Below are 27708 nucleotides of genomic sequence, written 5' to 3' on the forward strand. Positions count from 1 at the left end.
AGTAGCTGAAGTCAAGAATGGGAGTTAAATTTCTGAACTCTTAAAGAGGATTTTATTCACTTCTCTAACAAAGGCAGAGGGAAAAATATTTTCTGCTCTTCTTCATCTTTTTCAACCACCCTTCCTGATGGGAAAAAAAAAATCTGCTTTTGACTATTATTTTCCTTTGTTTCATGATTGATGTCCAGTGGTGATTAAACTGTAAATCAGTCTCAGAAATAACCTTTTCCCCTTAACATATACATATTTATTTAAGGCTACTTTTAGTTTGTCTTGGAATTTTTAATTATTTTGGCACTTTTTCTTGACCAGTTATGTATTTTTTGTGCCAGATGATAATAAATTTGAAAATTGTGATATAAAGAAATGGTTAGATGAAATGTAATGTTTTTCAGGAATTGTTCTTTCTTTTCTTTAGGATAAAAGATTGCCCTCTCAGAGAAACTTAACCTGTGGGGTTTTGTTTCTTTTGGAGCAACAACTCAATGAACTGATGATAGCAGTTAAAGTGCATTTGGCAGCTGACTTTGTCACAGTAACAAGTGACTGCAAGAAGTGACAAACTGCAAAGGATTTGTATGTTCCCTGGCTACTGAGAATATGCACAGTATCTCAGATATTGGAGTGGCTGCAGTTTCAACATAGATCAGTTTACTGCTTGTAAAGATGTCGGTTAGCGCAACAGAGTGTGACCCTCCTAGATTCTTTGTGGGTGGTGAAGATGGAGATGAATTATTGGATTCATCCAGATCTGCCGACTTCGATCATTTCTATGACCATGCAGAGGAGGAGGATGAAGAGTATGATTCTGTAAGTACTGTAGGAAAGTATCTTTTTTAAAGGTATATTTAATGTCATAACTTACTTTAAAATACTAAAGGCTGAGAAATATTATTCTCAGAATTTACAGGTACTGTGATCATAATATGCATTAGGAGTTTGATTCTGTTAGTTGCTGAGCGCATTAGACTCAACCCAGCAAAATATTTGAGCACATGCTTAACTTAAATAATGAGTAGTCTACTAAATTCAAAGTTAAGCATGTGCTTTAGTTCTTTGGTCGATTGGAGCCAGGCAGCTCAGAATCTTGCAGGACTGAGTCCTTTGTGCAACATGTAGAAATAAAGGCATCAATAAAAATAACTTTATGGCAGGGGTGGGCACACTTTTTGGGCTGAGGGCCACATCTGGGTGAAGAAATTGTATGCAGGGCAGGGGGTTGGGGTGTGGGAGGGAGTGCGGGGTGTGGGAGGGGGTGCGGTGTGCAGGAAGGGGCTCAGGGCAAGGGATTGGGGCAGAGGAGTGGTGCGGGGTGTATGAGGGGGCTCAGGGAACGGGCTTGGGGTGCAGGAGGGGGCTCAGGGCGGGGCTTGGGGTGCAGGAGGGAGCTCAGGGCAGGGGTGTGGACTGCCGGAGGGGGCAGGGCAGGGGGTTGGGATGCAGGAGGGGTGCGGGGTGTGGCAGGTGGCTCAGGGCAGGGGGTTGGGGTGCACAGGGATGCAGGGTGCAGCAGGGAGCTCAGGGTAGGGGTTTGGGGGTGCAGGGTGTACGAGGGGGCTCAGGGCAGGGAGTTGGGGTGCAGGAGTGGTGCGAGGTACAGGCAGGGGGCTTAGAGCAGGGAGTTGGGGGGTGGGAAGCAGGAGGGGTTCAGGTTCCAGCCCAGCGCTGCTTACCTAAAGCGGCTTTGGGATGGCAGCGGTTCCCCATTCCTGGCCAATGGGAGCTGTGGGGGGCGGTGCCTGGAGGCAAGGGCAATGCACGGAGCCCCCTGCCCTGGGGCCGCAGGGACGTGGTGCCGGCCACTTCTGAGAGTGGCATGGGGCCCACAGCACCACAGGGGGGCAATCCCACGGGCTGGATCCAAAGCCCTGAGGGGCCAGACTCCTGCTTTATGGTCTTAGAATAAGTATATCTACTAGCATATTTGTAGCTACTTTCTCTTGGTGCTACAGGACTCTTCTTTGGCCTTCATCAGTGTAGTATACAAGTACCTATTCAGATTACTTTAAAAAAATGGGGTCTTAATGACTGTTGTTGGTGAGTCAAGATATGAACCCAGAGAAAAAAATATATTTATAAAAATTCTTCAATTTAGAAAATCACTGATTAAGGTTCTCGTTTCAGCTTTAATATGAAATCATGTTATGTGAAGAAAGTCACATACTAATAACTTCTAAAAAAATTCTGAACATTTTTTTTCCTTGTGTTGCTTCAGAGTTCACATATGTGCAATTTTCCGGTGCTACAAGTTTCAGTCAGTAAGCAAGTACTTAGCCTCTGAAATTTTGCAATTTAATTTACATTATACTGTACTTACTTCTGAAGCAGTGATCTAAAATTGATATTTGGGTGATTGCATGGTCACTCATGATTATCATGGTAGGGTAGTGGATGGAAAATAAGTATGATTTTTTTCATTCCCTTAATTACTCCTCATTTTCCAGTAATTGACTGCCACCTTTCCACTCTCTTGTTATTTCTTACACTGGTCTCTAGAAATACACAAGGAAGTAGGGTTTGTTTGGTTTTTTAATTAATTAATTTATTTAAAGTATACCATAGATGGTCTTTCAGAAGGTTCTGAGCTTGGAGTTACAGTTGGTATATTTGCTATCATCTTAGCTTGACTGATATTGCAGCTCTTGCTTTGCAGTCTATCTAAATCATTATGCTATAACTCTTTTTAAAACTACAGTTCTTAGCTCAGCCTTTGCTTCAAAATAATACTAGAAGATGCATAACTTCTGACTTCTCCAGGAAGTGGTCACTAGACTACATTTTCATTGATTGTGAGCATGTTTGCTTATAAGCTAAGCGCAATAAACTCTTAATGCATCATAAGGCTGCACAGTTAAAATCAGTTAGGAAATGCAAACTAAGCATCCAATAGCATTTGATAACTTGGACTGTATTGGCTTTTGATATATTTGTGGTATACATTAAGAAAAAGTTGTGCACTACACATTTAAATAAATCCACTTAAAATCGTCACATTTTCTTATCTCTAAAAAATTTGCTTTCCTCCAACACCAAAAATTTGCTGTGTGAAAGATCCACTCAAAAAAGGAGAAACCAATATAAAGAGAATGTGAAACTGGCTATACAGGAAGTGTTGTGAAATGCACAAAGTAAACAGAAAAACTAGAGAGAGATTTTTCTCTAATCTGTTACAATAATCCTACTTTACTTGTAACAATAGTGTGTAATAAAATAAAAGGAGGTTTGGGGCTTCTAGGTATGTCTAAATTATTTACATTAATTTCCAAGGGAATCTTCTGCATAATCTCATTCGGTTTTGACATTCACAGCTCAGTTTTTGATTCTCTCAAATTTGTGCCTGAGAAAAGCACCCATAACAATATTCATAAGTGTGCATTAGTGCATCAGAACTGGTAAAGAATTATTGCAATGCTAGTACTGCTGACAATTTGTCAGGTCATTCTTCATGTGGCAATAGTAAGGCAAATTGTCAAACACTGTTTTTTGTGAACATCTAATATTGCAAATTGCTAGATGATAATTTAAAAGTAATATCTACAAATGTTGGATTGGAATATAATGTTCCTGTTCATTGGCTAGTAAAGCACTTATTGTATGCTGGGAATACTTAATCACTCTCCTTACCACCACAAACAAACAAAACCCAACACCACTAACTCTTTATTTTTTGTGTTAGCCACCAGAAAGGCTGATTGTGGTTGGGATATGTTCCATGGCAAAGAAATCCAAGTCCAAACCAATGAACGAAATTCTGGAACGCCTGTCCATGTTTAAGTACATCACAGTGGTAATATTTGAAGAGGATGTCATTTTGAATGAACCTGTAGAAAACTGGCCTTTATGTGACTGTCTCATTTCTTTTCATTCTAAAGGTAAAGCTTTTCAAGTAGTAGCATGAACCTCTCACTTTTAAACTTCATTTTGCCTTTTTTTTTTATTCTTTTAATTGAATATTTAGCCGAATTACAAGATAGCAGTTTCTAGGGGCTTTTTGTTTTGGGTATTTGAAAAAAATTAACATCACAATTATAATATTTGAAACCCAGCTTTTAGTATTTCAGCTATTACAGTGTTAAAATATTATGGTATTAAATATTTGGGATCATCTCATCTGCTGTGGCATTTGAAATCTAATTGCTGACCAGGCAAATAACATTTACTTATGAAGCTATCAAATATACTTGTTCACCTCATCCCAGTAAGCACAGGACCGTTCTCACTTAAAGAAACACTTTTGTACATCTCTTGAGGAATCTTGCTCTATAAGAAACAACGTTCATTCTGGATAGTCACATCCCCTCTACCTCTCTCCTCTGTACACTGGCAAAATACTAAAGTATTCAGTGTCTAGAGATGTAGAACACAGTTTTCTAATGGTTGGAATAAAAGGGCAAGGAGCCAGAGGAAAAGTGTTTTCTAGTAGTCTAACTTGATTATAATGGGTTACTAGGCTACTCTGACTTTTGTGCATAGGTCAATTCAGCTATAGATCACACTGATTAAAACAAAAATAAAAAAAACCTCTACTCATTCAGGTCATATGTATAATATTGAAATTGAAGGGTTTTTTTACCCAAATACTTAAACACGACACTAGTAAGTTAATATATATTCCTTAATAAACCTTGTTTAGGATTTCCACTGGACAAAGCAGTTGCCTATGCAAAACTCAGGAATCCATTTGTAATCAATGACTTGAACATGCAGTATCATATACAAGACAGGTAAGTAATAACCACAAATCAGATATAAACCACTTCAGTTCTATTTTACTGAAAATCAGCAATTAAAAAAGGTATTTAAGACTGTGAAATACTAGTGATATGTAATATCTTGGGATTGTCATCACAATGACAACACCAATATATGCATCATTCTACAGTAGTCTAGTAAATATACTGGCTGACAGTATCTCAAAAATAGTGTGTGTGTGTGTATGTATATATATATATATATAGGAAGGACATTAGGGACATACCTAAGCGAGATAACTTGTGATTACTATTTTGACTGCAGTAGTACCCACTATCTTTCCAAACTGAGAAAGCTATATATATAAGAGTGTGTGTGTGTGTGTGTGTATATATATATATATATATGTTCTTATGTTCTTACATACATGTAGAAGACAGTAAATTACAAAACAAATGACTAGTAAATAATAAATAGGTGTATCTTGTTGACCTTAATCTGGTATTGGACTGTACTGCCTTTGATCAATCCTTTAGAATTATTTATTGCTTTATATTGTGGTATCTCTTAGAGGCCTGGTCTAGGTCAGGACCTCATAGTGCTAGGTTCTGTACAAACATATAGTAAATGACAATTTTTGCCTCAAATTGTTTACAGTCTGAAAGTAAATCTAGAATGGAGTAAGGGCGGTGCCTTTCTGAGGGCACGTCTTCACTACCCGCCGATCCGGCAGGTAGCAATCGGTCTATCGGGGATCGACTTACCGCGTCTAGTGAAGACGCGATAAAATCGATCCCTGATGGCTCTACCGTCGACTCCAGAAGGCGGTAGCAGAGTCGGCGGCGGCGCGGCAGCGGTCGACTTGCCGCCGTCCTCACAGCCAGGTAAGTCGACCTAAAATACGCCACTTCAGCTACGCTATTCACGTAGCTGAAGTTGCGTATCTTAGGTCGGCCCCCCGCTGTAGTGTAGACCTAGCCTCAGTTTGGAAAGATTTAGCAGATAGTGGGTACTACTGCAGTCAAAATAGTAATCACAAGTTATCTTGCTTAGGTATGTCCCTAATGTCCTTCCCTTACCCACACCAGTTGAAGCTCAAGCAGTGAGATCCTGATGTTGAGTTTTTAAAATTAATTAAGAGTTTAATTTTTTTTACTTTCAACTTTGTTCTGTGGAAACATTTGTAATTACTGTCAGTCTCAAAGTATTATTTCATGAGCATTTCACTTTGTCGTTGCACAAGACACTTAGTGACAAACATTGAAAGATATTGGCAATGGTAGAGGCCGAGATAGTAATTGTGAAACACGACAGTGGTTGTGAAACAAAGAGAGGTTTAGTTGAAATTATATTAAATCAGAGGTGGGCAAACTACGGCGAGACGCACCATGCGGCTCGGCCCCACTCTGGCTGGGCTCTGGGTCGGGGGCCGCACCATGTGACTCGGCCCTACTCCACCTGGGGTGCAGGGTCGGGGCTGCATGACGCGGCTTGGCCCCCGCTCCAGCGCTCTGACCTGCGCGCAGGGTCGGGGCCATACCACGTGGCTCTTGGAAGCCGCAGCATGGCCCCGCTCCGGCTCCTACGCACTCCAATGGGAGCTGCAGGGGGCGGTGCCTGTGGATGTGGCAGCGTGCAGAGCTGCCAGGATGCGCATAGGAGCCAGAGAAGGGACATGCAACTGCTTCCGGGCGCCACTTGAGGTAAGCGCTGCTCGGAGCCTGCCTCTCCCCACGCCCCAACCCCCTGTCCCAGCCCTGATCCCCCTCCTGTTCTCCAAACCCCTCAATCCCAGCCCGGAGCACCCTCCTGCACCCCAACCTCTCATTCCCAGCTCCACCCCAGAGCCTGCACCCCCAGCCGGAACCTGCACCCCTTCCCGCACCTCTGCCCCAGCCCTGATCTCCCTCCCACCTTCCGAACTCTTCGGTCCCAGCCCAGAGCACCCTCCTACACCCCAAACTCCTTATCCCCAGCCCCACCCCAGAGCCCACACCTCTTCCTGCACCCCAACCCCAATTTTGTGAGCATTCATGGCCCACCATACAATTTCTATTCCCTGATGTGGCCCTCGGGCCAAAAAGTTTGCCCACCCCTGTATTAAACAGATGAGTCTCACTGAAATGCACAGAGAAGTTAGTTATGTCCCAAAAAGTCAGATGTTACAGTTCATATACTATTTGTTATACTTACGTACAACATTATTTGACTATAGAGTTCATGTAGTTTATTTGCTAAGTTTTTATCCACAAAATTTATGCAAAGCAAAAGCCTGTTCAGATGTTAGTGTTCTGAGTCCCCATTGTCATCCAAAGTATCTTCTCTGTCTGCATCATGACCTGGAGAAGAGCTCTGGGTAGCTCAAAAGCTTGTCTCTTTCACCAACAGAAATTGGTCCAATTAAAGATATTATCTGACCCACCTTTTCTGTCTCCATCATGCAGAGCAGATATTAATAAATGAATAGTTAATAAAGTATAGAAACACTGGAGCCTTTTGTACAGTAAAAAAAGTACAATTCAGATACTTTCAGACACCTACCAGTTGATGACCAACAGTTGTTGCAACAGTGCACAAGCATTTCAGCAAATTTGGAATTGCACTTGCGTGGAGTAAGTCTCTCCATACTCTGCTGTTCCTGTCTTGTGACAAGCTAAAAGTGTTGGCATTGCAATTCGCACTGGTTCAGTGACATTGGTGTGAAGTGCAACTGTCTAAGTAGACATCCCTTAAAGCACTGCCTACGTGAACAGAGTACCATGATAGTTATGATTATATAAAGTAAGCTTTGGGTTTCATGGACTATAAAATGTAAATATTGTTCAGACTGTATCACTTTGGTTGGATAACCTTTGTGATCTTCTTTTAGGAGAGAAGTGTATAGCATCCTCAAAGCTGAAGGCATTTTACTTCCTCGTTATGCAATTCTGAACCGTGATCCAAACAACCCCAAAGGTAACAGATTTTCCTAACTTTCTTATTAGGGTTCTATTTTTACAACTTGGAGTATTTTGTTAAACATTTTGAATGGTAACCTTTAACGTTCTGAACCCTCTGCTTGCCTGCACCCACTTCTGTGCCCCTTTCCTTTAATTCAATCAGTGACTTCCTGCTCATTGCAAGGGGGAAGGAGATGGGAAGGAGCAGATGCTTACAGCAAAAGTTCCCTACAAAATGTAGTTTTTAACTCTGCTATGGAGGTGCTTCTGACAGATTTTGGACTTGCCATGGTCCCTCAGAAGCAGTCCCATCCTGAATAACTTTACCAAATCTGACTGGCTGGTCTCCCTCTCCCCAACATAATGAGACCACACAGGGCACAGATATTGGGAGACAGTTGGCTAACATTTTGAGCTGGCTGAGGGCTGTTGTGCTGGGAGTGCTAGGGATGAATTGGTACCAAGGAGCCTGCACAGTCAATGTGTTAACACGTCAACAGACTTACAACAAAGATGTTGCTTCTGGGCTAAAAGGGTCAACATCAACAGTTATGGCAAATATGCAAATAACTTCATAATGAAACTAGGCTGTCCAAGCTTCTGTTGATCTAACTAAGGTATTTATATGACCCTCATCTCTAAAGTATCTGAATGCTTCACAGTCTAATGTATTTATACTCACAACATATCTGTCAGGCAAGGAAGTGCTACTATTTGTATTTCTATTCCCATCTCTAAAATATAGAGACTGTATTTAATTAAATAAATACTACTGGGAATTGTGAGATTATGAGAGACTTTAATTTTCCAGATATAGATCGGATGACAAATGCTACTACTAATAATAGGGCCTAGATTTTCCTTAATGTGATAGCTGACAGATTTCTACACCAAATAGTCACCAAACCAACAAGAGGTGATGCCATTTTAGATTTTGTATTGATGGGTAGTTGAGGACCTCATAGAAGAACTGATGGTTGGAGACAACCTTGGTTTGAGGGATCATGAGCTAAATCAGTTTAAACCAAATGGAAGGAGAAACAACAATAGGTCTGCAACTAGGGTCCTTGATTTCAAATGGGAAAACTTTTAAAAATTAAGAGAATTAGGGAAGTGGACTGGACTGGAGAACTCAAGGATCTGAATGTGGAGGAGGCTTGGAATTACTTTAAGTCAAGGTTGCAGAAGCTATTGGAAGCCTGCATCCCAAGCAAGGAAAAAAAATTCATAGGGAGTGGTTGCAGAGCAAACTGGATAAGCAAGCATCTCAAACAGTTGATTAAGAGAAAGCAGAAGGCCTACAAGGAATGGAAGATGGGATGAATTAGCAAGAAAGTCTACCTCTTGGAGATCAGAAAGTGTAACTGTTCTTGCCGACATGCTCTGGGTCCAACTGATCGCCATATTTCGGGTTGGGAGGGAATTTTCTCCCTGGGTTAAAGTGACAGATACTTTGGGTGGGTTTTTTTGTTTGTTTTTTTGGTTTATTTTTGCCTTCCTCTGCAGCATGGGTCACTTGCAGGTTTAAAGTAGAATAAATGGATTTTCTGTAACTTTAAGTCTTTAAATCATGATTTGAGGACTTCCATAACTCAGCTAGAGGTTAGGGGTCTATTACAGGAGAGGATGGGTGAAGTTCTATGCCTCCAGTCTGCAGGAGGTCAGACTAGATGATTACGATGGTCCTTTCTGTCCTTAAAGTGTGAGTCCTTGAGAGGCAATCCATCTGTCCTGAAAATTCACTCTGCTTAAGATTGTTGCCTTGGAATTGGATTCATTCATTGTTTTTCAAAAAAACAGAAGTTTCTTCCTCACTAGAAGTGCAACTCTCAGTGCATCCTTAACTGCATATCGGCCTACTGATGATTCCCTAATACATTTTTAAAAAATGTAACAAATCTTAGTTTTTATATAAGTCTTGTAAGACGCTATGTCTAAAACTGAGAAAGAATCCAGAAAAAATGGTTTAGGGAACATTGGGATTGAGGGAAATACCACAATTGTATTCCGTGAATATAACTAATTTCCTCTTTGAAGGGAAGTTGAATCGTCTGTCATAAAAACTGGAAAAACTATGACGTTTAGAAGGCAAGCTGAGAGCATAGGTCAGAATTTTCCAAAATGATCGATACATTTTGAGTAAAACATTCAAAGTGCCTCAATCACTTTCAGTTGATTTTGAGTGAAGTATATGTCCCTTTTGAAAATAGGGCTTGGGCTCATAAGTTAATGAGGCATTTTTGGAAAATTGTACCCATTGGTACCTCAAAATTTGGAAGCTTAACTTGATTCCTGTTAGAAACCTGAATTTCAGAAAGTGCCGAGTACACCAGATTAGAAACTGTTAAAATAATACAATGGGCCAATCTAACTTCAGACTTGATATAACAAAATATAACACAGCTAGATGGACAGGAGTTAGAGCAATAAGATAACCTGGCAAAAGCTAGTGGAAAGTATAATGATTTTTTTTTAATGTTGTGTGTGTATATAGACTCAGTATTTCATGTCACTGCAATAGAAAGTCATAAAGGGATTTGAATGAGGAGAGGCTAGTGGCCTGGTATCTTGCCTCAGGAAAGGCATTCCACATATAAAGGCAGCTTGAAAGAAAATGGGATATTTGAAGTGGACTAATGGGATATCAAGACTGGTATCACTAAGATGGTTTGGCAGGAAGGCCATTAGAGACCCATTTTTTGAGAAATGGATGTCCCTTGTCTACTAGGTCTTAATCACATTTATAGTAGAGACATTGAACCTGGATCCTTCTAATATACATGGACAAATATTCTCTCACACCTGATGTTGTCGGAGGAGGGGAGAGGGAAGGGGGAATGAAGATGCAAGTGTAGCTGTGATAGCCATAAAAGAGACAATCTTACTTCAAAAATAATTAATAAAGTCATTTACTTACATCATCCATTTAACTATTGAAGTCTCTTTGTGTTCCCCCTTTTTGTTATGTATTGCATTTGAGTCCAGTAATTTAACTACAGTGGTAACATCAGGCATATGAGCAATGAAATAAGGTTGGATGGTAGATCAAGTTTCAAAGTTCCTTTTGAACTTTCCTTAAACGTTTTAAACAATTGGATAGACCAGAATTTCTTCATTACCTTTTTCCTCCTCAGAAAAAGGCACTCACTTTGATCAGATTCTAGCTCTTGTATCATAAACTTTTTAATCTACAAACTACAGCCAGGAAATTGCACACGGCCTGCTTAAGCAAATGCTGTAGCTGGCTGGACTTTGTGCAATAGGCAACTTGAAAAAAGTGAACTCGATTCAGTTGGAAATTGTAATACAAGGTACTGAAAGTTTGCCAAGTGTTTCTGTATCCATTATGATGCAGTCTTACAGTTTATTCTGTTAATAAATACTTAGTTTCAGAGATTTTAAGATTTTTGTATTTTTAATTTCATTGGTGGTAGAATTGTAGCATGTTATATAAGTTATCTCAAAAATCTGAATTTCTATCTAAGGGTTGGTTTCTAATCTAATATATGGCAGTGAACATGATTGGTTTGAGATGATTAAACAGACACTTTGGGACAGATCATTCATAAAAATAGTACAATATTTGAAATGGAACAAAATGATTTCTTGAGGTTATGTACAAGTATATGCATCTTCTTGAAATAAGAGAGTGGGGGGAGAGATGCTAAGGTGAAGAAAACATTGATATACCAAGGCTGGCTCTGCCCAGTGTGGAAGAATGTGACAATGATGGCTCATTTCCCTGTTCTGTAATGTCAAGGGGATTGTTATGAGCAGGTGTTGCAGCATAGAGGCTGTCTCTCTCTCTCTCTCCCTGAAATTGAGGGACTGAGGCAATCAGATTGGATTAAAAAAAGATCAGTGATTTAAAAATAAATCTTTTTTTAAATAGCATTTTTTATTAAAATACAATATTTTTCTTTTAAAACTATTTTCAATTAAATTTGAAATCATAACTCACATTAAGAGCTAAACTTACTATAATCTATTCAAAAATAATTTAAATTAAATAAAAAAAATCAGGCAATGCATGTTTGCCGCCAAAGTTTTAAAAGACAGACCAGTGAACTGGTGGAAGTCGCTGGTTAAGCATGTGGAACCAGTGTTTGTTGACGCGCTAGACCAGTCTTTGATAGCAGTAGCCTCTTCTGCAGGCGCAGAGAATATTTTCTTTGTTCAGTTTATTCAATTAGTTGAGTTCAGCGACTAGTTAATCAAAAGTTAAGAAACCGATTGGGAGCTACAAAAGTAGGAAAGCTTATTTTTCTCTTCCACTGTATGAATAAAAATGAGGTTTAGAGGATGAGATCTATTAGTTCTAAAATCTTGAAGGACATAGTGACCAGAAACAATCAGTTCAGTTCACTAACTATTGGTAATACATCCTTTTTTTTAAACAGATCAGTCAGTTTTAAATGTAAAACATGTTTTGAAAAACTCATTCTTCTTCTGTATCATGCACATTTAAGGTAGTTTTATTTAACAAATAATTTTAAAATGCTAGTTTTATACATTTTTAATTGAATTCAAGTTTCCATCCACAAATGACAAACCATGAATAGAAAATCAATCTAGTACATAAGAAATGTATCACTCACCATTTTCTTCCATAATAAATGGATCAATTAAGCACCTGAATAAATATATGTTAAATTATATAATTGCTTAAATAAATATGTATAGATAAAGTGTATCCTTCTGGGTAGCAAAAAGAAGTACCAAATTATACCAACCATTGAAAATCTGCCTTTCTTTAGGAGAATAAAGTACAAATGCAAAATGTGATTAAAATTGGTGATTTAGATCAATTTCATGTATGCTCATTTAACTCATAATTAAATTGCTTTGATTTAAATCAATCCATCCAGTAAGCAGGGGTGGTAGAGATGCTGGTGTGTTCTTTCTCTGTGCCTAGATAATGCTTGTAAATCACTGTTGCCCTGAGAAAGTACTTCCCAGTGACCTACAGGGAAGAAACACAGATACTCCCGAGACAAGGCGAGTTCCCTTCCTGCACCTATAGGGATGGCAGAGAGATGCTAAGTTATGGAGAGGAGGGTGATGAGCAGGCACCAGTGCACCATAGTTCACTGGGTTGTTAAGTGTTTTAGGGCTCAGCCCAGCACTGATGGAAAAGATGGAGTAGAGGTCCATCCCCAGTTTGTACCAGGGAGGTGTTCTGGTGCCAAATCTGGGTCCGTTCTTAGTGCTTCCTTCCTTGAATAACTGCTCCAAACATGATTTATAAGAACTTAAATTGGTGATTCAATTTCAATAGTTCAATATTTTTTTTGTCTTAACTAATAAATTGTTAATTTTTGGAAAGTGAGTAATTGTGACTTTTATTGTATATACCTTTACCGCATAATATGTCTTTACTTTGTGCTCATTTCTCCAGAATGCAATTTGATTGAAGGAGAAGACCAGGTGGAAGTGAATGGGGAAGTTTTCCAAAAGCCATTTGTAGAGAAGCCAGTAAGTGCCGAGGACCATAATGTATACATTTATTATCCAACATCTGCTGGTGGTGGAAGCCAGAGGCTTTTTCGAAAGGTGAGGAAATTGCCACATTTAAATTATTTAAAAAAATTATTGTACTGAATGACTGTAATCTTGGTTCTATTATAGTGACTTAAAAAAAACAACCAAACCCTGAAATATCTTTGGAGAATCAGATGCAAATCTACACAAGCCAGAATCAAAAGACCAAATTCTCTAGCAGAGGTATGGCCTGTGTACCACAGAAGTTGTGCAAAAAGGGTCTATAATCTACCTGCAGACAATTTCCTTAACATAGAGGAGGTCTGCTAGGATATCTACACTGCAACCAGGGTCTGCTTCTCTGCCCACCATCTTGTTGTGCATATGAATGGATTCATTTTCAAGAATACAAGTTGCCTAATATACTGGTGGTTTAAACTAAACTGATGAGAGAACATACACGAACTACTCTTGAGGAGGTTGTTGAATTTTCACCTCAAATACTCAAACAGGTTGGAACAGAAGCTGTTATAGAGATCTGTTGACCTGAATCTGTTGACTAAAACTAAAACAAGGTTCTTTCTAGTGACAATGCATTCCTACTAACTTTTGATTAATTAAAAAGTCATTGCAATTAGCAGTGAGGATACATACTGAGGCTGGATGTAATGTAACTTTGTGTATAGCCTAAATGTAGTACTGTGTAATTTCAGAGTCTGTGCCCTTAGTCTGGTAGTGCTGCAGGATATTAGCACAGAGGTAGCATTGTACCATTTTATGGTATAGAAGTAGTCAGTCATTGGGAAACTTTTATTTAATATTTTCAACCTCTATTAAATAGATATGACTTCATAGTCAAGTCTCTAAATAGTTTAATGTATTTGTATCTATAAAGCCATCCTTTGTGGAATATGTTTAGTTAGTTATCCAAAAGCAGGAGGGGGAGGGAATTGTGGAAGAAGAGACAGAAATCAGCTCTGAGAGTGTGCATATTTAAGGAGTTGAAAGGGTCTATCTTAAAGAGAGGCTTTAATAGAAAATATTTGTTTCAGATTGGCAGCAGGAGCAGTGTTTATTCCCCTGAAAGCAATGTGAGAAAAACGGGCTCCTACATTTATGAGGAGTTCATGCCTACAGATGGCACTGATGTAAAGGTATGAAACTGCACATTCTGATTTATATTTAGAACAGTCAAATACTCCAAGAGCTTTGGCAATTTTTGAGATGAAAATGTGTCTTGTGGGGTGGCAGGGCTCAGGCAGGCTCAGACTTTGGTCCCCCCTTGTGGGGGTCGTGTAATAATTTTTGTTGTCAGAAGGGGGTCACGGTGCAATGAAGTTTGAAAATAATTAGTATTAGAAATTATTAGTTATTATTAGTAGACATTTGAGAAGTATTAGTATATTTACTAATAAACTATGACTAATTATAAATGTACACTGCTTTGTAGAAAATACACTAAAAGTACATTGTTAATACATTATCTATACTTTTTTTTAGTTCACTTGCTTTATATATTTAGTTTTTATTAATTTAGATTTAAAATAATTATAAAAGATTAGGCATCCTCACATTATTATTAATAAAATAAAATCCCAGCAGTGTTAAAGTAATTATTTCAGCAGGAACTCAGCCAGTCACCTACAGAATTTCCTTCCCTTAATTGTGTGGGGAGTAGATCCTGGAAAGTCACCAAATTCATGTTATTTTGGACCATGGGAGGGATCAAGTGCCAGAGTCTCTGAGCCCTTGCTGCGAACGCCCTACCAAGAACCCCCTCTTATAATGAGGGGGAGATCCTGCTTGGATACTTTGGCTGCCCATAACTGTGACGGTATGGCATGTGGAGAGGCAATCTTTCGGGTAGGCCTACTCCCAGGCTAGGTAGAACTTTATGGGTCATAACCAACATCTTAAACTCCACCTGGAGACCAGTAGGAAGATGGTGCAGTGCAGATTCCAGAGTACTGATGTTGTATACTCCCAGTTAGATGCCTTGCTTGGTAAGCAAGCTACTGCATTGTTCACCATTGTCACTCTTCAAATGTTTTTAAGGTGTAGCCTCATATAGAACACATTGCAGTAGCTAATCTTGAGGTTATGAAAGCCTGAGTCAGAGCCTCCTAGCCAAACACAGATGGTAAAAGGCGGCCTGTGTTGTAATACAACCAAACAGAAGCTGGGGGTCTAAAATTAACCCTAAGCTGCAAACTCTCATAACTAATGGATGTATTCCAGCAATCAGAGGGACTGATGTTACCTCCATCCAATTGCTTCCCCAACTCTGCTCACCCTCATCCATTTCTTAATCTCAGTTAGACACTGGCTGAGCTACTGAATCACATCAGATGTGATGGAGACATACAGTTTAGGTGTCATCAGCAAGTTGCAAACACCACGCCTCATGCTTTCTAACAACCTCATATACACAGTGAACAGGACAGGTGACAGAATGGCATCCTGCAGGAGCCATACCTGAGAATTCTTTGGGAAGAGGAGCAATTGCCCACAACTACCTATTGACATCTTGGAGAGAAAAGAACGAAGCTATTGAAGACAGAGTAGTCCTGACAAGTAACACCTCCCTATGATCAGTGGTATCACAGGCAGCTGATAGTAGTAGTACCTGTATAGACAAAGGATCTTCATCCAGGAGGAGATTATTGACCACTGCAGTCTGTGCCAAAGCCACGCCTGTACGTAGTGTGACAAGGGCCTAGGAGGTCAAAGACCTCTAGATACAGTGAGAGTTGTCTCACCACAACCTTCTCCTGGGAAAGATGTGATACTGGTCAATAATTAGTTAGATTGTTAGTGTCAAGCGATAACTTCTTCAGTAAATGCCACACTACAGCTTCCTTTAAAGTAATAGGCAGCCTGCCAGTTCTGAGGCATTAACAGACTCCAGAAGTAAGACCCAGTACTTTTCCATTGGCCTTATCGCCCAGGAAGGACATATATTCAAAATACAGGTTCAGGTATGAAGTTCTCTCAGTACCTCAGCAAGTATTAGTGGCTGAAATTCTAGAAGAGAAGACGAGGCCCTTGTTCTCTCAAGACCAAACTCTGCCACCACAGAAGCATCCCTAATTTGATCAATTTTGTCTGCAAAAAAAATCAAGCAATTTCCTCACAACAGGAGGTACTTGGACTAGCTCCCAAACTGAAATAGTTCGGTAAAACCAGACATTTTACCACAAAAAAAAAAAAAAAATCTGCTGTCTGAGACTTTGCAGGTCCTATGGTGGAGGAAGAGAACTTATTCTTTGCTTCCTTACTGCCACAGCATATGAGTTTGATCAATTGTAGCATAAATATTTTTTTTTAGCCTTGGCACAAGACCTCCACTACTAGTGCTCTAGCCATCTTCCTTCCTGCTTTATTTGTCACTGATAATGCATCAGGCTGGATGTTCTGTGAGAACAAAGCAAAGAGGGAGCCTAGAAGCTACCTCATCATTGGTTAAGAGCATTACCATCTAATTTGCAGTGAGTCTATATGACAGGATGCTATTAATAGCTTCAAACTGGGTTCTGCAGAAACCTGCACCCTTAGAACACACAGGGAACTGTGGTTAAGGGTGTGATTAAGGTATAAGGGAACACTTACACCTGCTGGTGTCCTCTAGATTGAAGGTTGGCCTGTGGGTGGCCACACAGTAATTTTCTGTGTAGACAAGCCCCCGTAATGTTTCTGAACATGTGTATGCTGCTATATGATCTGAACTTGACATAAACTCAGTGTAGCTAAGTTAATAACTTCTAATTTTTAAATAAAGGTGTACACAGTAGGTCCAGACTATGCACATGCTGAAGCTAGGAAGTCCCCAGCTTTGGATGGCAAGGTAGAACGAGACAGTGAAGGAAAAGAAGTGAGATATCCAGTCATCCTGAATGCAAGAGAGAAGTTGATTGCTTGGAAAGTGTGCCTTGCATTTAAGGTAAACAGACCACTTACTAGCTGATAAAATGTGTAGTACTAATTGTTTACTATGTGAAAATTCTGTTAGTCAGTGCTCATAAACAGAGGTATTATTGTTAGAGAGCTCCTGGGATGGAAAAAAAAATTGCACTCACATTTTCTTTCTTTTTTTTTTTTTTTTAATTCTGGTGGACTTCTCCTGTTTTTAAATAATTAGTTTTTTAATATTCTTATTGCATACTGTCAGAGGTGATAAAATGCGGAAAACCTAGTCTACTGCAATGTCTTCATGAGTTGCTCTGCCTGTGCTGGAAAGAGGGAAAAATACCACAAGAAATGAGACGCCAACATCATCACTCTCTATAAAAACAAGGGTGACAGGAGTGACTGTAACAACTATCGTGGCATTTCCCTTCTTAGCATTATGGGAAAAGCCTTTGCCCAAGTTGTCCTGAATAGACTTGCAGACCGTTGCAGACAAAATCTGTCCTGAATCACAGTGTGGCTTCACAGCTGAAAGGTCTACTATCGCTGAGACAACTACAAACAAAACAAACAAACAAAAAAGAGAACAAAAAATGCCCATTTACATATTGTGACGGGATCAGGCCAGATGGCTACAAGAAAGTGATAGAAGGCAGATATATTAGCCTCAGATTAAGCAGGTCCCTTTTCCCTGGGTAAGGTAACGGGCGGTTCCAGAACAATCAGAAACTTGCTGGAACCAATTAAGGCAGGCAGGCTAATTAGGACACTTGGAGCCAATTAAGAAGCTGCTAGAATCCATTAAGACAGGCAGGCTAATCAGGGCACCTGGTTTAAAAAGGACCTCACTGCAGTCAGTGAGGGGCGTGCAAGGAGCTGGGAGCAAGAGGCGCGCAAGAAGCTGAGAGTGAGTAGGTGTACTGCTGGAGGACTGAGAAGTACAAGCGTTATCAGACATCAGGAGGAAGGTCCAGTGGTGAGGACAAAGAAGGTGTTGGGAAGAGGCCATGGGGAAGTAGCCCCAGGGAGTTGTAGCTGTCACGCAGCTGTTACAGGAGACACTAAAGATAGCTGCAATCCACAGGGCCCTGGGCTGGAACCCGGAGTAGAGGGCGGGCCCAGGTTTCCCGCATCCTCTCAATTCCCTATTTGATATAAGAGAAGTTGGTCTAGACTGTGGATCCCACCAGAGGGGAAGGTCTCTGGCCTGTCCCCCGACCCATTAGGTGGGCCAGCAGAGACTGCGGGGTATTGTTCTCTTTTTCTCCATGCTGGCCAGTGATGAGGTTAGCCGAGTGAACGGCAGGTTTGTGCCACTAACAAAAGGAGCCAAACTGAGGACTGCAGAAAACCTCTGAGGCGAGCAAATCTGCCAGAAAGTGCAGAACCCACCAAGGAAGAGGAGGAACTTTGTCACAACAGCCTTTGTCTATCTCACAAAGGCTTTTGACCTTGTCAGTAGAAGTAGACTATTTACGCTTCTAGAAAAGATTGGATGTCCCCCCCCCAAGCTCTCAAGCATGATTTGATCCTTCCATGAAAACACGTATGGCACAGTTCAGTACAACAACTCCGTTTCTGAGGCTTTCCAGATGCGTAACAGAGTTAAGTAAGGTTGTGTACTTGCCCCAACTCTGTTTGGGGTGGTCTTCTCCTTGCTACTGAAACAAGCTTTTGGTTCTTCAACTAAGGGAATCTACTTGCACTCAAGATCTGATGGGAAGCTGTTCAATCTTGCAAGACTCAGATCTAAAACCAAGACTTGAGAGGCCCTTATCCAACACTTCCTCTTTGCTGATGACGCAGCAATGACAGCCCACACAGAAGTCCATCTCCAAAACCTTACGTATGTTTTTTCCAAAGCCTGCCAAGACTTTGGGCTTACCATAAGCCTAAAAAGGATGAACATAATGTGCCAAGGAGTTGAGAAAGCACCCTCCATCAAGATCAACAACTATGAACTTGAAGTGGTAAATAAGTTCACATACCTGGGGTCCACTATTGCAGTCAACCTTTCACTTGAAATGGAACTCAACATCCACATTGGAAAAGCCGCCACAATGTCTAGACTAAAGAAAGAGGGTATGGCAAAACAACAAACTGACAGAACACACAAAGATCTGTATGTATTGTGCATGTGTTATCAGCACACTTTTTTATGGGAGCGAGATGTTGACCTTATACTCTCATCAGGAAAAGAGGCTCAACAACTTTCATATGTGTTGCCTTCATCAAACCTTTGGCATCTCCTGGAAGGACAGAGTCACCAACACTGAGGTGCTCAAGCGGGCCAGCATACCCAGCATGCAAACACTGCTCAACCAGAGATGCCTCTGCTGGCTTGGGCATGTGTGCCGAATGAATGATGGGCGCATCCCAAAGGACATAGTCTACAGCGAATTGGCATCTGGAAAAAGACCCAAAGGACACCCAAAATTGTGTTTCAAGTATGTGTGCAAGTGAGACCTCAAAGAAATGGACATGGATGTGGACAACTGGAAAGATCACACTCAAGACCGCAGCCTTTGGAAACAAGAGCTAAACAAAGGTCTCCTGAGTTATGAGGGGAAGCAGTCCAGCTTATCAGAGGAGAAAAGAGCTTGCAGAAGGCAGAGCCCAAAGGGTCGAAACATCACCTTTAAATGTGACAGATGCAGCAGAGATACTCTCTCGAATGGGTCTCTTCAGCCACAGCCGCGGCTGCCATAAAACCAACTGAGTACATTTTTTACCTCTCAGGGGTAGATTCCCATGGTCTCTCGAGACTGAAAGATGCCTACTACTGCCATTGTGGACAAATAGAGAGATCTGAATTCAGAAACATGCATATTTTTCTCTCCTGTTTTGCATGTGTGCATGCTAGCTTACATTCACTCAGTTTAATTTGTAAAGGCTGATTTTTTTGTATAAAACAAATCTATTTGCATTCAGCTTGCATAATCTTAAATATATGTTTTGTTGGGAACAATGGGCCTTTAGTGATGCAGTTGCAGTTAATCACATAGGTGTGACTCCTAACTGGTGCCAGCACTGGTCCCAGTGCTAGAATATATTAAGCTGTAAAGTCTTCAGTGATGTCAGAACCAAGAGTCCCAAATATAATGTATAGTTTTTGTATTTGAAAACTAATTTGAAATAATCTGGGAAAGGAGCAAAATGTCTTTACTAATAACTATTTAAGGCTTACATCTACACTATGAGCTAGGGTGTGATTTCCCCTCCTCATGTATGCATACTCAGGCTAGCTCTCAGTAAGCTAGCACAAGTATAATAATAGTGTAGCTGTGATAGCACTAGTGGTGACAGCGGAGGCACAGCTGAGCCATGTTCAGTACATTCCCACCAATTTCAGGCATGTGGTTCTACTCTCACACTATCTTTGGGTTAGGAACTGTCTTTTGTTCTGTGTTTGTAAAGAACCTAGCACAGTGGTTCCTGGTCCATGACTAGGGCTCCTATAGTAATACAAATAACAAATAATAATAATCTGAAAAGTGACTGTTAAAAATGGCATTAGTGCATCAAGTTTATAAATAGCATATTTTTTGGTAATTCTGAGAGCTAAGAAGGTGGTGTGTGTATGTGTTTATCTCTCTCTTTAACTCTTACCACTACCAGAAAAGAGGATTCTGCAGTCCAAATTCTATGGACAGTGGGAGTTCTGAAGATAATGTGGATGCACAAGTGTAACGGAAAGCAGAATTTGGCATGCAGAATTCATGTTGCTAGTGATGTGTGAGAAGTTAAGAACTCAGGTTGGGATGTAAGGCAAGTAATTAGGAAAACATTGTGTATAAACTGAACAAATTTAATATGGAGTCACTGAAGAACAATAAATATAGAACCCACAATGCCATTTTTGTGTTGCCTTTTCAGATCTGAACCATACTTAACATGCAGGTCTGGAAACACGAGACCCTTGACTGAAATGGAAACTGTGCTTTTCACTATTTATTCTTAACAGCAAACAGTTTGTGGCTTTGACTTGTTGCGTGCTAATGGACAATCCTATGTCTGTGACGTCAATGGCTTCAGTTTTGTGAAGAACTCCATGAAATACTATGATGATTGTGCGAAGATACTTGGGTAAGAATTCATTAATTGATATTATATGATTGGTTTATATGTTCATGCAATCATTTCTTTGCTATGGAAGTTTTCATCCAGTTTCCAAAGTATTTCTGTCTTAAACATTTTTTTTGAGGGCTCCTTTTACTCCAGGATTGAAACAAGTTCAAGGAATCTTCTGGATAGTTTTTTCTTTAAAGCAGGAAAAGCCTTTGCTTTTAAAGCGAGCATCATCTAGAATAACTAGAAATCAAAAATAAATTTATAAAAGTTTGTTTATTTTTTTTATTTTCATGTGCATTCCCTTATGCCTTAGAAAAGTGACAATTGCAGAATTCAAAATCAATCTGAGAACATCTTAGTTAGAAAAATAAAGAAATATGCTAACTTGTTAAATTTGCTTAACGGATTAACTAACCCAGATAAAAAGTGCAAGTTAAGGTGTGCTGTACAGAGGTTGGTTGAAAGCACAGCTTTGCACTGCCCTTGTCCGGGTGCGGCTTTGGGCCCGGCTGTTGCTGCCCACATTGTGTTGAGGCAGTTATCAGACTACTGTAATTCATATTGGCTACAACAGCCCAAAGGGCTGAAAATTTAGACCAGGATTGGTGTGATATAGAAGGATCCTGACTGTGCCTTCCCTTCCTTCAACCATGCCCCCTTTTCTCTGCTACCATGCCACTGATTTGTCACCCATAAACTAGGGTGATTCTGTGTTGGCCAGTTAAACTGTCTTTACAACAAGATTATACTAGTGGTGTAGTGCAAAAAGACCATATTACACTGAATCACCTGAGCTGAAAGGAGGGAAATAATTCCTGTTAGATAATAACATCAACTACAGTCTTGTTGCTTAGATTTAGTGGCAGGAAGTCTGAAGATTCAAGTGCACTTCTCCAGTTTTACACAGTCAACTTAGTCTAGATTCCTGCCATGGTGCAAAGAGCTTTCATCTACATTTTTTCCTTATATTAAAAATAGCATTGTTATAGCAGAGCTAAATCAACAGCAGACTTGCACTAAGTTTGGGAAGTCTAGGAATCATTGTTCATAGATTGAGTTAAGTATCTAAGGGCTGGTCTACACTATGAGTTTAATTTGAATTTATCAGCATTAAATCAAATTAGCCCTGCACCTGTCCACAGAACGAAGCCATTTATTTCGAAATAAAGAGCTCTTAAAATCGATTTCTGTACTCCTCCCCGACTAGGGGAGTAGCGCCGAAATCGATATTGCCATTTCAAATTAGGGTTAGTGTGGCCGCAATTCGACAGTATTGACCTCCGGGAGCTATCCCACAGTGCACCATTGTGACCGCTCTGGACAGCAATCTGAACTTGGATGCACTGGCCAGGTAGACAGGAAAAGCCCTGCGAACTTTTGAATTTTATTTCCTGTTTGCCCAGCGTGGAGAGCACAGGTAACCATGTAGTCCGATAATCAAAAAAGAGCACCAGCATGGACCGTACAGGAAGTACTGGATCTGATCGCTATATGGGGAGAGGATTCAGTGCTAGCCGAACTACGTTCGACAAGACGAAATGCCAAAACTTTTGAAAAAATCTCCAAGGGCATGATGGAGAGAGGCCACAATAGGGACTCAGATCAGTGCTGCGTGAAAGTTAAGGAGCTCAGACAAGCCTATCAAAAAACAAAGGAGGCAAACGGTCGCTCCGGGTCAGAGCCACAGACATGCCGCTTCTACACTGAGCTGCATGTAATTCTAGTGCGGGCAGCCACCACTACCCCACCTCTGACCGTGGATTCCGAGGCGGGGGGTAATCTCAGCCACACCTGAGGATTCTGCGGATGGGGAAAAGGAGGAGGAGGAGGAGGACGACGAGCTTACGGAGAGCACACAGCACTCCGTTCTCCCCAACAGCCAGGATCTTTTTCTCAGCCTGGGTGAAGTACCCTCCCAAGCCTCCCAAGGCAGTATCCAAGACCATGACCCCCTGGAAGGGACCTCAGGTGAGTTTTCCTTTTAAAATATAAAACATGGTTTAAAAACAAGCGTTTTTTAATGATTAATTTGCCCTGAGGACTTGGGATGCATTCGTGGCCAGTACAGCTACTGGAAAAGTCTGTTAACGTGTCTGGGGATGGAGCGGAAATCCTCCAGGGACATCTCCATGAAGCTCTCCTGGAGGTACTCCAAAAGCCTTTCCACAAGGTTTCTGGGCAGTGCAGCCTTATTCCGTCCTCCATGGTAGGACACTTGACCACGCCATGCTAGTAGCAAGTAATCTGGTATCATTGCATGACAAAGCCTGGCAGCGTATGGTCCCGGTGTTTGCTGGCATTCAAGCAACATCCATTCTTTATATCGCCGTGTAATCCTCAGGAGAGTGATATCGCTCATGGTAACCTGGTTGAAATACGGGAATTTAATTAAGGGGACAGAGGTGGCCCTTCCTACTGGGCTGTTTGCCTGTGGCTGAAAAGAAATCCTTCCCTGTAGTAAGCCAAGCGCCGGGGAGGGGGGAGGGAGGGGGAGATTGGCGCTGAGCTTTTCACATGTGGCTAGCAGGGATCTTCCCTGATACCAGCCACGCGGTGGGGGGAGGGATAAAGCGATCATCCCAGAGAATTGGATTGGGGGGGGGGGGGGGGTGGTTGTTTTCTGCTGCTGCAGATTAACAGGAAAACCGCAGCACTCAACGGGCTTTGCTTGGTATGTGTGAAAGGAGGGCGCAGAAGCCGAAAGTCAATGGCTTACCATGGCCGCGTGCAAGCCGAATTCTGTTGCCCGGACCTGCGCCTGTGATCTCTAACAGCAAAGCCACAGGCACTCAATATTAAGATGCAAAATGTGACCTTGCACAGAAATCACGTGTGCTATGTAATGTGAATAGTGTTGTTCACCGTGAAAGAGTATAAGCATTGTTCTGTAAAATGCATCTTTTTAAATACTTCTCTCCTTTTTTTCCCTCCCTCCCTCCAGCAGCTGCAAATTTTTCAAGCCTCCCTCCTCCGTCCCGAAGGCTATCTCAGATAAGGCGTCGGAAAAAGAGGACGCGAGACGAGATATTCGCAGAAATCATGGAATCCACCCGCAATGAAAGAGCTCATCTGAATGAGTGGAAGGACATGGTATCAAAGTACAGGAAAGATACTAGTGAACGTGAGGACAGGAGGGACCAACGTGAGGACATGAGGGACCAACGTGAGGACAGAAGGGACCAAAGTGAGGAGAGGAGAGACGCTCGAGATGAGAGGTGGCGGCAGGGAGATGAGAAGAGGCAGAATGTAATGCTGGGGCTGCTGCGTGAGCAAACAGACATGCTCCGGCGTCTGGTGGAGCTTCAGGAACGGCAGCAGGATCGCAGAGTGCCGCTGCAGCCCCTGTATAACCACCCTCCCCCCTCACCATGTTCCATAGCCTCCTCACCCAGACGTGTAAGAACGCCTGGGGGAGACTCCGTGCACCCTCCCATTCCACCCCAGTGGACAGCCCAAGCAAAAGGCTGTCATTATTTTAACCTTTTTTTAGCGGCCTTTTCCTTCCCTCCTATCCTCCTCCCAAACCCGGGCTACCTTGTCAGTTCTCTCCCTCTTTTTATAATCAATTAATAAAGAATACATGATTTTTAAACGATAGTGTCTTTATTTCCTTTGAAAGCAAGCTGTGATCAAAGGGGGAGGGTGGGTTGCTTACAGAGAATGAGTCAATAAAGGGGGCGGGTTTTCATCAAGGAGAAACAAACAGAACTTTCACACGGTAGCCTGGCCAGTCATGAAACTGATTTTCAAAGCTTCTCTGATGCGCCGCGCTTCCTGGTGTGCTCTTCTAATCGCCCTGGTGTCTGGCTGTGCGTAATCAGCAGCCAGGCGATTTGCCTCAGCCTCCCACCCCGCCATAAAGGTCTCCCCCTTACTTTCACAGAGATTGTGGAGCACACAGCAAGCAGCAATAACAATGGGGATATTGGTTTGGCTGAGGTCTGAGCGAGTCAGTAACGTGCGCCAGCGACCTTTTAAACGTCCAAATGCACATTCTACCACCATTCTGCACTTGCTCAGCCTGTAGTTGAACAGCTCCTGACTACTGTCCAGGCTGCCTATGTATGGCTTCATGAGCCATGGCATTAAGGGGTAGGCTGGGTCCCCAAGGATAACTATAGGCATTTCAACATCCCCAATGGTTATTTTCTGGTCCGGGAAGTAAGTCCCTTGCTGCAGTCGTTTAAACAGAGTAGTGTTCCTGAAGACGCGAGCGTCATGAACCCTTCCTGGCCAGCCCACCTTGATGTTGGTGAAACGTCCCTTGTGATCCACCAGTGCTTGCAGCACCATTGAAAAGTACCCCTTGCAGTTTATGTACTGGGTACCCTGGTGCTCCGGTGCCAAGATAGGGATATGGGTTCCATCTATCGCCCCACCACAGTTAGGGAATCCCATTGCAGCAAAGCCATCCACTATGACCTGCACATTTCCCAGAGTCACTACCTTTCGTAGCAGCAGCTCAGTGATTGCTTTGGCTACTTGCATGACAGCAGCCCCCACAGTAGATTTGCCCACTCCAAATTGATTCCCGACTGACCGGTAGCTGTCTGGCGTTGCAAGCTTCCACAGGGCTATCGCCACTCGCTTCTCAACTGTAAGGGCTGCTCTCATCTTGGTATTCTGGCGCTTCAGGGCAGGGGAAAGCAAGTCACAAAGTTCCATGAAAGTGCCCTTACGCATGCGAAAGTTTCGCAGCCACTGGGAATCATCCCATACCTGCAACACTATGCGGTCCCACCAGTCTGTGCTTGTTTCCCGGGCCCAGAATCGGCGTTCCACGGATAGAACCTGCCCCATCAACAACATGATCTCCAAAGCGCCGGGGCCCGCAGTTTGAGAGAATTCTGTGTCTATGTCCATGTCCTCATCACTCTCGTCGCCGCCTCCTCCTTGCCTCGTTTTTCTGGTCCTGGTTCAGCATAAACTGCACGATAATGCGCGAGGTGTTTACAATGTTCATGACTGCTGTCTTGAGCTGAGCTGGCGCTATGCTTGCCGTGGTATGGCGTCTGCAGTGTTCACCCAGAAAAAAAGGCACGAAACGGTTGTCTGCCGTTGCTTTCATGGAGGGAGGGGTGAGGCTGTACCCAGAGCCACCTGCGACAATGTTTTTTGCACCATCAGGCACTGGGATCTCAACCCAGAATTCCAATGGGCGGGGGAGACTGCGGGAACTATGGGATATCTATGGGATAACTACCCACAGTGCAATGCTCCGGAAATCGATGCTAGCCCTGGTACATGGATGCACACCGCCGAATTAATGTGCTTAGTGTGGCCGCATACATTCGACTTTATACAATCTGTTTCCAAAATTCGAACTCTGTAAATTTGGATTAATCCCGTAGTGTAGACATACCCTAAGATACATTACACCATCCTTTAAAGTTCTCCAGATTAAAACCTGTATGAACAGTGATATATTCAAATTGGTGTATTTTAACATGACACTTACTAGAGTAGATCACAGGAAGCTCTTAGAAGAACTTATTATACCTACATTTTACAGATAATGTTAGATTGTCTTCTTTGTAGCTATTGTGACCAGACTTCAGTAGTTCAACATAATAGTATTTAAATATTTGAAAAATAAAAATACATCTGTAAGTGCCCATCCAGTGCTCAGTGTTTGTCTAATAAACTGTTGTTGACTAAAACAGAATATTTCATTTAAATAAATTAATATATACAGTATTTCAGCATTTTAATTTAGTCATAAATTTTTGTTTTTCCCCATTTAGAAATATCATAATGCGAGAACTTGCTCCACAATTTCAAATCCCATGGTCAATACCTTTGGAAGCTGAAGATATCCCTATTGTGCCAACCACATCTGGAACAATGTAAGAGAAAAGTATCTTTAGCTGAATTGTGCAAAGTCCTTACATAACCTTTCTGTGAATTTTCTCTTCTCCCAAGGTATATCAGCTTCAGCTAAGAACACTTGTTTTGCGTGATGAAAACAAGAAGTGAATTGCAATTGATGTTCCAGCAATCGAAGTTTTTTATCCTTAGTCAAGCTGAGTATAGAACAGCAGATTTTCAAGTGCAGTCTGTTCTAAAAATAGCTTGCTTTATTGCTAATCAATATTCTAGTGTCAATTTAACACACTTTTTTCATAAACATGCTCTTTTACTAAATAAACCTCAAAATGGATTTGTTTCAAAAACTATTTAAAATAGATATTCTGTAGTTAGCTAAGTTTTAAAACCAGTATTTATAGTAAATTACATTCTTACATCATTTTCAGATAACTTTATGTTCTTGCATATCCTACAATCATTTCAATACTTAGTCAAGTATGTTTTTGTCTACTAAATAATTGTCTGTCTGACTCACACATTTAATAATATAAAAACCATGAGTGGTGTATAGAACTGGGAAATGTAACTTGACTTTTTTAAAATTTCAGGATGGAGTTGAGATGTGTTATAGCTGTAATACGTCATGGGGACCGTACACCAAAACAAAAAATGAAAATGGAAGTTAAACATCAGAAGTAAGTCTGAATTTGGGTAAAGGCAAACCTTATTTACATGTGCAGTAGTGTGTAGGGTACATGAGCTACCTACTGCAGTGAGAGGCAGGTTGCATCCACATTCAGTGCAGTGTGTA

The 27708-nt window shown here is 41.4% G+C and overlaps 1 protein-coding gene across 10 annotated transcripts in view; it reads left to right on the forward strand.

Moving 5' to 3' along the window:
* PPIP5K2 (diphosphoinositol pentakisphosphate kinase 2) overlaps window positions 1-27708 on the forward strand; it is a 94933-nt gene that overhangs the window by 12996 nt on the left and 54229 nt on the right. For all 10 annotated transcript variants that reach the window (XM_029910885.1, XM_024196586.2, XM_024196589.2 and 7 more), the window contains exons 2-11: window positions 419-810; window positions 3677-3872; window positions 4634-4724; window positions 7562-7647; window positions 13030-13184; window positions 14165-14266; window positions 16891-17052; window positions 20983-21104; window positions 26834-26935; window positions 27506-27592. In XM_029910885.1, the coding sequence (XP_029766745.1) occupies window positions 667-810; window positions 3677-3872; window positions 4634-4724; window positions 7562-7647; window positions 13030-13184; window positions 14165-14266; window positions 16891-17052; window positions 20983-21104; window positions 26834-26935; window positions 27506-27592 (1247 nt within the window). In that variant the 5' untranslated portion in view covers window positions 419-666. The remainder of the gene's footprint in view (window positions 1-418; window positions 811-3676; window positions 3873-4633; window positions 4725-7561; window positions 7648-13029; window positions 13185-14164; window positions 14267-16890; window positions 17053-20982; window positions 21105-26833; window positions 26936-27505; window positions 27593-27708) is intronic.

The sequence above is a fragment of the Terrapene carolina genome, unplaced genomic scaffold (genome assembly GCF_002925995.2).
Source record: "Terrapene carolina triunguis isolate 2854851 unplaced genomic scaffold, T_m_triunguis-2.0 Scaffold69, whole genome shotgun sequence".
NCBI classification, from domain to species: Eukaryota; Metazoa; Chordata; order Testudines; family Emydidae; genus Terrapene; species Terrapene triunguis.